The 12,270-nt window shown below is 54.7% G+C and overlaps 1 protein-coding gene across 1 annotated transcript; it reads right to left on the bottom strand.

Annotated features, from left to right (window-relative positions):
* Positions 1-5,334: 5,334 nt before the first annotated feature.
* CDC42EP2 (CDC42 effector protein 2) lies at positions 5,335-11,543 on the bottom strand. Its single transcript, XM_059383347.1, has 2 exons — positions 11,364-11,543; positions 5,335-6,836 (listed from the first exon to the last, which is right to left on the bottom strand). The coding sequence occupies exon 2, from the start codon at positions 6,526-6,528 to the stop codon at positions 5,884-5,886; it is 645 nt and encodes a 214-aa protein (XP_059239330.1). The 5' UTR covers positions 6,529-6,836; positions 11,364-11,543; the 3' UTR covers positions 5,335-5,883.
* Positions 11,544-12,270: the final 727 nt, after the last annotated feature.

Here is a 12,270-nt window from a genome sequence, read left to right on the forward strand (position 1 = left end):
AGCACCTGGGTGGCTCAGTGTTAAGCTTCTGCCTTTGGCTCAGGTAATGAACCCAGGGTCCTGGGATCGAGCCCCACAACCAGCTCCCTGCTCGGTGGGGAGCCTGCTTCCCCCTCTCCCTCTGCTTGTCCTTCCCCCTGCTTGTTCTCTCTCTCTCTGTGTCGAATAAATAAATAAAATCTTAAACACACACACACACACACACACACACACACACACACCTGCAGTGGGCAAGTGGGATTAAAAAGTACCACAACATGGGGCGCCTGGGTGGCTCAGTGGGTTAAAGCCTCTGCCTTTGGCTCAGGTCATGATTCCAGGGTCCTGGGATCGAGCCCTGCATCGGGCTCTCTGCTCAGAAGGGAGCCTGCTTCTCCCTCTCCCTCTGCCTGACTCTCTGCCTACTTGTGATCTGTCTGTCAAATAAATTAAAAAAAAAAAAAAAAGAAGAAGTGCCACGACAGAATTTTAAAAGAACAATATGGAACTTCTCCAACTGAACAGTGAGATAACCAAAATTAAGAACACAATGAATCCAGATTACTCATAACTGAAGAGACAACATAGAAAACCAGAGGCTAGGTAGGCAGAACTTGTCCTTAATACTGCATAAAAGACAAAAGAACAGAAAATACAGAAGTAGAGCAGAAACATTGATACATAGAGAGGTCTAACATACATTTAAAACAAATGTTTTTATGAAGTTGGCTCCATGCCCAGTGTGCAGCCCAACGCAGGCCTTGAACTAGTGACCCTTGAGATCAAGATCCTGAGCTGAGACACAAAGTCAGATGCTTAAACTGAATGAGCCACCCAGGTTTCCCCTCATATATATTTAATTGGAGTGTCAGAGGGTAAGGAGAGAGAAAGGAGCATAGGCAATGTTTAAAGGGGAAAATGACAATGCTGAAAGAGGTGTTTGTTTGTTTTAAAATTTTATTTGGGGCGCCTGGGTGGCTCAGTGGGTTAAGCCTCTGCCTTCGGCTCAGGCATGATCTCAGGGTGCTGGGATTGAGCCCCACATCGGGCTCTCTGCTCAGCAGGGAACCTGCTTCCCCCTCTCTCTCTGCCTGCTGCTCTGCCTACTTGTGATCTATCTCTCTGTCAAATAATTTTTTTTACATTTTTTATTAAAGATTTTATTTATTTATTTGACAGACAGAAATCACAAGTAGGCAGAGAGGCAGGCAGAGAAAGGGGAGGAAGCAAGTTCAATGCTGAGCAGAGGGCCCAATGCGGGGCTCGATCCCAGCACCCTGGGATCATGACCTGAGCCGAAGGCAGAGGCTTTAACCCACTGAACCACCCAGGCACCCCTAAATAAAATCTCTTAGAAAAAAGGTTTTATTTATATGAGCAAGAGAGATCGAGAGAGAGAATGAGCAGGGGCGAAGAGCAGAGAGAGGGCGAAGCAGACTCCCCGATGAGCAGGGAGTGCAGGAGGGGCTTGGTCCCAGGTCTCAGGGACCAAAGCCAGAGCTGAAGGCAGACTGGTAACCAACTGAGCCAGCCAGGTACCCCTGAAAGATATGAATCCATAGATTAAAGAAGCCAAATAAGACTGAAGTGAGCTAAATAAAGACGTCTCGGAGATAAATGCTAGGGTATTTAGGATGAAGTGTTATAATGTCCACATCTTATTTTCAAAAGGTCAGGATGATAGTTTTTATAGGCGAAGAGATAAAGCAAATGAAGCAAAATGGTAAAAATGGGCAAATCTAGATGAAGGTGTATGGATGTACATTGTACTCATCTTTCAGTATTTCTGTAGGTTTGAAATGTTTGAAAATAAAAGCTTAGGGGGAAATAATCAATTCTATACAGGTAGATCCGCCGTTCTTTAAAAATGGAAGTCTGGGGACGCCTGGGTGGCTTGGCTGGTTAAGCCTCTGCCTTCTGCTCAGGTCATGATCCCAGGGTCCTGGGATTGAGCCCCACATCGGGCTCCTCGCTCAGAGGGGAGCCTGCTTCTCTCTGCCTCTGCTTGCCACTCTGGCTGCTTGTGCCTCTGACAAATAACTAACTAACTAACTAACTAACTAACTAAATAAATAAATAAAATCTTTTTAAAAAAGGGAAGTCTGGGACAACCTGGTAAAGAACCCTGAACCACCAAGACGAAGGCTGGAGGAAAAGGCTGAAGGCAAACTGGCTGGCCCAGTTAGTAGAAAGTCTGACTCTTGATCTTAGGGTCGTGGGTTCAATCCCCAAGCTGGGGGTAGAGGTTGCATTAAAAAAGATAAAATCCTCAAAAAAAAAAAAAAAAAAAAAGTAAAAGTCTTTGAAGGCAAAAGGAATACGAACTGGTTAGTAAAGGAGGGGAAGTTATTCATACCAGCCATGGTTTTGTAGAAAAAGTCTGTCGCTCCTACATATATTTCTCTTCTTGCTGTGGCAAGTATATTTTTACGTATTTTCATTCTCCCATTCTTCTCTCCTTCTTTCCACTCTAGAGTCTAGGGTGTCTTGGTGGTAATTAACTTTACCGCAGAGTTCATAGTTTGCGAGACATTGAGATGGGCTAGTAAACGAAAAATTGCAGGAGGAACGAACATCCGTGAATCCTGGCCTTGCAAGCGGGTGTGATCATTGGCAGATTTTGAGTCATCTCCCTTCGGAAGAAGAGTGAATATATTTTCGGCAGAAAGAGGAGTAGATGCTTTGTACTAGGGAGGCTTATATTATTTTACATGGCTGCCTTGGTGCAAGCAAGGATTCCTCGTTGAGTTCATCTGATGTTTCAGGTGTCCTGTCTAGTTCCCCTTTTCCAGCCTGACACAGCAACCCCACGTGCTCTCCCAGCGCCCTTGGGTGGGGGTGTCTGACGCAGGGTGGCTGGGGAGCAGCTCCAGGGCACCCAAGACAGGCATGGGTGCTCTGACTTCGGCTCAGGTCCAGGGCAAGGTGTGGTCTTGCAGCTGGGCAAAGCTCTAAGGAAGGTTTGCTTTTTTTCTTGTCTTCCCTTTCCAAGGCAGAAGGGACAAGCGTTTCAAGCACCAGGAGAGGGAGCCTGCAGGCAAGGAGCTGCTTACCTCTTACCTACGAAGTCCTTTTGCCTTAGCACTTTACCAGGGTCTGGGGTGGCACCCGTGTTGGGGGAGTGGGTTGCAGTCAGGTATAGGCTTTAGGGTCTCACAGACCTGGGTTAAAATCCCAGTACCGATAGTGAAACCACTAATCTCTAATGATGGTAAAATTTTCAAATTAAACAGACAAGGGGTGTTTGGAGGGCTCAGTCTTTAGGTGCCTGCCTTCAGCTCAGGTCAGGATTCCACGGCCCCACATCAGACTTCCTGCGTGGCGGGAAGCCTGCTTCTCCTTCTGCCACTCGCCATGCTTGTGTTCCCTCTCTCACTGTGTCTCTCTCTGTCAAATAAATAAAATCTTAAAAAAAAAATAAAAAGACAAAGTGTAGCGGGGATGAAACATGACGCGGGTTCTATGGAAAATGGGGGGGGGGGGGGATTCCGCAAGAAATTAAATATAGAATGACATAGTATGACCCAGTGATTCCACTTGTACGTATATACCCAGAAGAATGGAAAGCAAGGACTCAGACTGATGTTTGTGCCCCAATGTTCATAGGAGTCTTGTTCTCGATGGCCCAGAGGTAGAAGCAACCAGGCATCCACTGAGGGGTGAATGGATACACGACATGTGGGATAGACAGACAACGGAATATTGTTCAGCCTTTAGAAGAAGGACATTTCAACACACGTGGCATCAGGGATGAACCTCGAAGATGTCAGGCTAAATGAAATAAGCCAAAAGACAAATACCCTGTGACTCCACTTACATCCAGTCCCCAGAGCAGTCACGTTCAGAGAGACAGGAAGTAGATGGGGGTTGCCAGGGGCTGGGGGAAGGGAGAGCGAGGAGTTCGTGTTTTGTGGGTATGGAGTTTCACTTTGGGAAAAGAAGAAAGTTCTGGAATAAATGGTGGTGATTGTTGCAGAAGAACATGAATGTATTAATGCCACTAAATCGTACACTTAAACATAGTTAAAATGGTCAGTTTCATATTGTGTATATTTTAACACACACATGTACACAGCCCTGTGGCCAAGCAAAATGCCTCTGGGTCCCATTCAGCCCCCACTATGAAATCTGACACAGGGAATGGAGGCAGGAAAGGCTGGGGGCAAGGTTGGAGTCTGGGATCCGCAGGGTCAGAAGGATGGAGAACCAGTGGTTAATGGAAGCAGGAGACAGCCAAGGCTTGAACTTGCCTCCAGCCACCCGTGTGGCCTGTACCGATCAGACACAAGCCCCGCCTTAGCCCTCTCCCCTCCTCACCCCGCAGTGGCTTCTTCCTCTCTGACCTTCCGTCCATCTTCCATTGGCTCGGGCAGTGACCTGCTAAAACCTGGATCTGACTATGTGTCTCTCCTGCTTAAAATCCTTCTACAGCTCCCCATTGCAAGCAAAGCCGTTCCCAGCGGACTCCAAGCTGTTTCCCCAGTCCTGCCTTTCCAGAGCCCCACGTTCCTTTATGTCCATAGCCACTTTGGAGTACCTTCCATGTGGCAGTTCATAAACCTTGTCCCTAACTTTTCCCACAACCCTGCGAGGTCAGGACCACTGACCCATTCTAGAGATGGAGAAACTGAATCTCACACAGACTAGGTCAGACCCAGAGATCCACGCTCTTTTTACCACTTGGCGGCTCCTCTGTCATTCACTCTGGTGCCTCAGTGCCTTTGCTTATGCACAAGTGTATCTTAGCCTTCAGGTTTGGGCCAGAATCATGTCTGACCATCCTAATGGGCCCTCTGCCCCAGGCATGCCCGATCTTGTTTTCTTTACCGTTGTTCAACACGGTGGGAAATCCTCTTACCTGCTTACAAATTCAATATTCTTTTTCCATTAGAATATGAGCTACAGGAGAGCAGGGATTGCGTCCGTCTGACATCCCCGCCACCGGGAACACACTTGAGTGCCCCCTAACTGCTCACTAAATAGTGCTGATGAGCTCTGTTTGATCCCTCCTGGCCCCAGGTCTGGCCCTCCCTCCTGCACGCGCCCTCAGTCCCCTGATGCTGGTGCACCTGCTGGTCCCTTGCACCAGGGCTTATTCTTTCATTCTTGGGTCGCCCCCATAGACCCCAGCAGCCTGGGCATGGCGCCTGTCTTACCCCAGGGCTCAGCCACCTCTTGTAAACACCAGAAGCAACACTGCAATATCCCCAGGTGGCATTTGGTTGGTTCCTGCTCCCAGGTAGAAGTTTTCAAAGGGGACCAAGCTTTCTGGGAGTGGGGTCCTCCCCCTGCCTCCCCAGGTCAGCCCATGTCGCAGAGACCAGTCTGCCTTCTGGAGGAAAGCTAGGTCAAGGGTGCAGAGAGCACAGCTACCAGCAGCAGCAAGTTTTATTGCGACCAGAATCTCCTGGTCATGGGAGGGGGATGGGGCCGAGGGACATTTGGTCATCGATGCCATGTTCCTAGTCCAGGACATGGAACCGAAGGTCTGGCTGGCTATGCCGTGCCTCCCCCAACCGTGCCCCGCCCCCAATCAGGGCATCCCCCGGGGCTGAGACAGAAGGCAGGTGGAAAGGGGAGTCCGTCTTGGCAGAGCCCTCATCCAAGGGAGGTGAGGGAAGGAGGAGCAGTTGGCGGTGGGGGTCCAGCTGGCTCGAGATGCTCAGGGCCCTTTGGGCTGACTTCTGCAGGTGTCCTTAGTGTATTTTAGGGGAAAGCAATGAGGCACACTCTGCCCCTAGGAAGAGCCTGGGAGGGAGGGAAAAAAGGCTCAGAGAAAGAAATCACTGGCCAGCGACCACGCAGCGGGACCTCGGGAATCCTGACTTCTAGGCCCGGGCTGCATCGCCCCCTGCCTCCCAGCATTCACTCCAACCTGAGCACCCGGCCTGGCCAGCCTTGGTCCTACGTGGGGATCTGCATGTGGCCCAGGTCCTGGTCCATGATCTGGAGAACGTCGTCCAGGATGGAAGGCCCCAGGTCCACGTGCAGGGAGAGCAGGGAGCTGGCATGGGACAGGAAGGGCTCCTCGGCCCCTGACTCGGGGGTCAGCCCATTGTGGGCAGAGTCAGCCTCTGGAATTCTCCAGATGTCCACATTGCCTGCCTCCTGCGGGGAAGGCTGTGGGGAAGGGTGCGGGGTCTCCAGGTGCAGGCGAGGGGGTTTGGGTGGGGCCTGGCTTGTGGGCAAGGTGAGGGCCTGGGGCCCACCGATGACAGGGAGAGAGATGGCGTTCTTGAGCAGAGGGGATGGCCCTTCGGGGAGCTCCCGCCCGCACAGCGTGGCGGTGCGGGTGAACTGGAAGGGGAGGTCGAAGGCGCCATCCTCCTCAGGTCCCTCGACGGTGGTCCCTGGCAGGAGGTGGAACTTGCCCTGTAGGAAGGAAATGTCGCCGAACATGTCGCTGCCCCCGCCGCTGCCAATATGGATGGTGTGGCGGAAGTCCCCCAGCGGCGGGCTGATCATGTCCGACGACAGCAGGTCCCGCAGCTTCTCCTTCTTGCCCTTGCGGCTGCCACGCTTCAGGTAGATGGGCACCTTGGTGGACATCGTGACCTCAGCGCCCAGGCCCGGCTCCTGGCGCTGGGGACAGTGGGGACCGCAGCCTCCTCTCACGGCCTTGGCCACAGACACCAAAACCTTGGTGAAGGGCGAAAACTGATGTGTGGGATGTGACCGAAGATGTCCCAAGGGATGAGAAAAAGAAAGAAGTCAGAAGGCTGAGACAACAAAAATCGGTTTCTCCCCAAAAGAGTTGAAAGTGCTCTGGAAAATTAGCAGCAGCAAAGTGGAACTCTTGGAGACAGCCGCGCTCTCCCGTCTTGTTCTCACGAGGGTCTCCCTGGGGGGCTGAAGAGCTGAAACACCAAAGGTGCAAGTCAGGGACAGAAGGACACAAGGCAGAGGCATTGGTGTCATTTCTGAGGCCCCCCCCGTCAGCCCCAGGAGCCCAGGTGCGGCCACTCCTCTGCGGGAAGCCATGTTGGAGGAAGCACGTGTTCGCTTGCAGACTCACTGCCCCTGGGAGCCTGGATCACCAGCACTGAGCTCCTCTCCTGTCCAGGAGGGAAGTTGAGGCCTGGGAACCTGGGTGACAGGCCCAGAGTCATATCCAAAGTCCTGGCTTTGGTCTCTCGCCCTGGGTTTCTGGCTCTGCCCATCGCTGTTGCCTGGGTTCTGCATCAGCTGTGTCCCAGGACATAGCAACTGTCAAGTTTGTGTGGGGAGGTCTCTCAGACCAGTCTTGGTCCCCTACTGGACCAATGAGAGAGATTTTGTGAACTCTGTCTCGGCCACCTGCCCGTGCCAGGCCTGGACACGTGGCAGGTGTTCGGCCAACAGGGCCGAATGACAGACGCCTTCGTTGGGCCCAATCTCATCCCACCCAGAAGTGAGGTCATGCCGGAGTGCCCCTTCTTTCCTCCGGGTTGGCAGTTCCCAGCTCCGGGAAGGAGTCTGCCATAGTTACTGTCCCGCCACCCTGCCCAGCACCTGACGGGAAGATGCAGTGGAGGGTACAAATATTTTGGGGGCTCTGCGCTGTGCCTGGCATTTTGCGGAGTTCCTTGCAAACGCATCTCATTTAGTCGTTGCTATCAACCTCCTCTCATCCCCGTTTGAACACCCAACCCAGAACACATGTTGCAGGGATTTGCACAAGGCATTGACGAGGGAGAGAAGCAGAATGCAAAAGGGTAGTATGGAAGATTCCATTTCTGGGGCACCTGGGGGGCTCAGTCGGTTAAGCGCCCGACTCTTGGTTTGGCTCAGGTCACGATCTCAGGGTCATGAGATGGAGCCCTGTGTCGAGTTCCGCCCTCAGCAGTGAGTCTGCTTGAGACTCTCTCTCTCTCTCCCTCTGCCTCACTCAAGCGTGTGCGCTCTCTCGCTCTCTCTCAAATAAATAAAGTCTTAAAAAAAAAAAAAAGATTCTATTTCTGACAGCAGTGACCAACTCCCCTCTGCTCTGCCCCTTCCCCGTGTAAGCACGCAGGTATGTGTACCTACAGATATGACCCGAGTAGGATTATACCCTACATAAAAAGAGAGAACATGGGCGCCTGGGTGGTTCAGTGGGTTAAGCCTCTGCCTTCGGCTCAGGTCGTGATCTCAGGGTCCTGGGATTGAGTCCCACATCGGGCTCTCTGCTCTGCAGGGAGCCTGCTTCCTCCTCTCTCTCTGCCTGCCTGTCTGCCTACGTGTGATCTCTGTCTGTCAAATAAATAAATCAAATCTTTAAAAAAAAAAGAGAGAGAGAGAGAGAGAACCTGGAAGGCCAGCAGGGGGTTGTTATATGTAGACCGCGGTAGGGGGGAGGGGGAAGGCAGGGAAGGGGTTTGGAGTCAGTGATATGGCAGGAGAGGAGCGTCCTAGATAAAAACTACCTGTAATATTTGGTATTGTTACTAGAAAGTGATATATGTAACTGAAAAAAGGATGGTTGGCAAAATGCTGATGATGGTTCTCTCCAAGTGGCAGATTTCGGATGATTTTGCCTTTCTTCTTCATACTTTTATAAGCTCCAGATCTGAATAATAAGCATGTGTTACTTAGGTGCACATATCATTTGTGTAGTCAGAAAAAAATAAAGCTATTTTTAATGTGGAAAAAATAAGTGCACTGTGGTGGGGTGTCATGCTGGCTTAACAGAAGAAGGAAGCATGGCAGGCCCTCCTTGGTGTTCCCACGGTTGGGGATTGGCCTTGAACGTGGATATGAGAGCCCAGATGTGGAATTGGAACACAAAAGGCAAAGAAATGTGTCCAAGGTCGTCCAGAGGGTAACCAGATGAGCCCCCCTCCCCCACTGCCCCCTCCGAAGGCTGCCAAGGGGCTGAGAAGGTAGGAAAAGGGCCAGGGAGGGGTGGAGAAGCAGCTCGGAGGCCTGGCCTGCTCCTAGGCCCCATTCTCCGTCCGGGGCCGGGTGAAGAAAGAATGAGGGGCTGGCAAGAGGGAGCAGGAAGGCGGAAGGAGGATGCAGGAGAGGCAGAGTCCCAGCTCCCAGCCCAGGCCCTCACTCAGGAAACCCCACCCCAGGACCGGACACTCCAGGTCAGTCACACTGAGCCACAGGGACCGGACATCTTGCCCCTCCCTGAGCACCTGCAGTTTAACAGGAAACAAAGGAGTGACTCTCCAGTGGCAGAATTCCAGCTAAGCTTGGAAGGAGCTGAGCGGAGGGTGGAGGGCGGGGGAGGCGGTGGGTGCCTCGAGGTCCTGGGATCGCACCCCTCACTCATGGAGCGGACATTTACCTGTGATCACCATGCTAGACCTGGGGGCACGCCAACAGCCACCTGACCTGTGTCCTTGGCAGGCAAGCAGTCCTGGGGCAGCTTTTCCCTCCTTTGCACTCACGAAGAGTGGGGCGGACTGGTGGGATCTGTCATCCCCCCCCCACCCCATCACAGAGTGCGCCAAGAGAGCCTGTGTGTTTCCACAACAAACTGGGCGTCCCTGACAGCTGTCTCGCTCTGAGCCAGATGTACCCGCCCATTTCCAGATGTGGGGAGAACTGGGGCTGGGGGGGAAGGGTTGGGCCAGCGTCAGCCACCCAGGGGAGAGCTGGGAATTGCAATCATCAAGCCCTAAGGATTCGGATTTGGCAAGCGTGAGACCCCAGTCTCCAGCTGCCCTCACACAGTTCCCATTTGAAAGTTCCCAGGCACAGCACGGTGGGTGTCACCACTGACTTCTACAGAGGCAGAAGCTGAACCTCAGAGACCTTAACGTTGCTGAGGCTGCTCAGCTGGGAAGAGGAAAAGTGGGCCCCAGTACCCAGCCAGGTCCCTGTAGCTCTGATGCAGTGGGCCACCCAACCTCTGAAAGCTGGGGAGCAGGAAAAAAAACAGGCTCCCAGCTAAGCTGGGGTTACTCGGTCCCCAGAATGCCTCCATTTAAGTCCATTTGGCTACCCCTCTCCGCTAATTTGCAAGGATCCAGAGATATGAGAATGAGCTCTCCATCAGGACAAGGCTATGGGGGGCTGGGAAGGGGTGGCTTTCCCCAGAAGTGGGAGGAGCAGATGGGAGCTTGCCCTGGAAAGGAGCCTTGGGCTTCCTTCAGAGAGAATGACTTGCGGGAGGCACAGCCCCTTACCTTGGCTAGGAGTACTAGTCCACTCCCCATCACCGGTGTTCAAAGAGCCAACCCCTGACCTCGAAATCAGGAGCCAGAAATTGAATCCATCTCCATCTGGGACTCTCTGTGACCTTGGGCAAGACACGTCTCCTTTCTGGCCCTCACTTTCCCCATCAATAAAATGGACTGACAAAGCCATCACCAGAAGGCTACTGGAAGACCATACTGCCACAGTTACAAATGAGAGATGTAGGACAGATGGGGTTGGGGGTCCCTGTCATTCATTCGACAAACAGCTGTAGGGCCTGCCTTCCTCAAGCAATTTGGTTATCCGGGGACAGTGCTCCGAACAAGATCAAAACCGAATACTTCCACCCTCCAAGCGATCGTCTTCTCCCGCCTGCCCTGGAGGCAGCCTTCGAGTCCCGCTCGCTCGCGGGCGGGAGTCTCCCGGGATCCTCGGGGTCCCTGTGCGGGGCTGCGCTCGGCTTCACGGCCGCTAGGTGGCGCTCGCTTGCTCTGTCGCCCAGCATCTAAGAGGCGTCCCTGCGCGAGCCAGGGTCTCGAGCTCGCTTAGGGCTCCAGGCAGGGGCCCCCCAAGGAGTGGCACGTTCGCTTATCAGATGCGGATCGTCTGGGGGATGTTCTTCTCTTGGGGTGTTCTGGTCTCACGACCAGACGGTAGGTGGGGAAAGGGACGATCGGGGATCTTGCCAGGGTCTCCAAGCTCTGGGAGGAGCCTCCCGCGTGCTTTCCGGCCTGGGCGATGTCCGAGTGTCCGCTCGGCGCAGGGCCAGAGCTCGGGCGAGCAGGCCCCCACCCCTGGCTCCCGCGGGTCGGGTTCCTCAGCCCCAGCTCGGGTTCCGGCGCCGACCCCTCCCCGCCCTCTGCCGGAGCACCCAGCCCGGATCCGTTTCAGGACACTCGCGGCCGCGGCTAAAGATAGGAGGACACATCACCATCAACTAAAAATACGACCCCCAGCCCGGGCGGGATCGCTGGGCGGCGGGAGGGCACTCCTACGTCCCGGGTGTGGGGCGGAGGCGAGGGCTCAGGGTGAAGGGCGGGACCACGAGTTAGGGTTCGGGATGCGTTGCCCCTTGCAGGCGGAGGGGGCGCGGGCGTGGCCGCTGGGACGGACACGCGGGCGGGAAACACCGTGGAGCCCGAGGCTCCCGGGAAAGGACATGCGCGGGGGTGACACAGGGGCCGGGGCGCGAGCCAGGACGGGGCGCCACGGGGTGGGCCTCTCAGGGGGGCCCCTGGGAGTCGCGGACGGGCTGCAGAGTCCCGGCCCGAACTCACCTTGACGCGCGCAGGCGGCGGACCCGCAGTCGGCGAAAGCTCGGGAGCTGGACGGCGCGGTTCTGGGAGGCGATCCCGACGGTGAACTCACAGCAAGATCCGTGGCCCCTGAAGCCCCGCCCCTGGCCCGCGGAGCCAATGCCCGGGCCGCCCCCAGCCAGGCCCCGCCCACATCCCCGCCCCACTAGGGGCCCAGCCTGTGCTCCCCCTTCGGTGGCGCCGCGCCCAGGTCCCGCAGCCGCGCGGGCGCGGGGTCCAGGGCAGGCTCGGGTAGCTGCGGGCCGGGCGGTGTCGGGTGCTCGGGCTGGACTCTGCGGACTCCGGCTGCCCCCGTCGGAACCAGAACTCTCGGTATTCGAAGGACCGAGGGGGCGGCCGCCGGAAGACCGAATTATAGTTCTTCGTAATTCACCGAGCGTCCTTGGACCCGTTGCTCCGTGGAGGGCTGGGTCTGGGGAGCCGCCCATCAAGTGTATTTGGTGGCCACTAAGGGAATGACTGAGGCCTTGGAGGCAGCCGAGTTAAAATATTAAACTTGAGAGAGCTTTAAGTTTACGGCCCCCTAGAAAAGAGAGCACTGAGGGTGTGTGGGCAAGGTGGCCTGGGCACGCCCGTTTGCCCTCAGTCTAGGCGGCTTCCTTCCGGGGCGGGGGTGGAACCCATTCGTAGACTCATTCTAGCTTCTTTTCATTCATTCATTCATTCATTCCGTAGCTTGTCATCCAGCCACTGTCCCTCCTGCCCTGTCCTCCCTCCCACAGCACACCCTGGGAGGGAACAGCAGCTCTGTGTCAAGCCTTGAGCGCTGTCTCTGAGCCGTGGACCTGGGTGGTGTGCTGACTCTGCTGCCCACTTGCTCTGTGGCCACAGGCAAAGGACGGTCCCTTTCTGAGCCTCTTTGCCTGTA

This window comes from Mustela nigripes, chromosome 1 (assembly GCF_022355385.1).
Source record: "Mustela nigripes isolate SB6536 chromosome 1, MUSNIG.SB6536, whole genome shotgun sequence".
Taxonomy (NCBI): Eukaryota; Metazoa; Chordata; class Mammalia; order Carnivora; family Mustelidae; genus Mustela; species Mustela nigripes.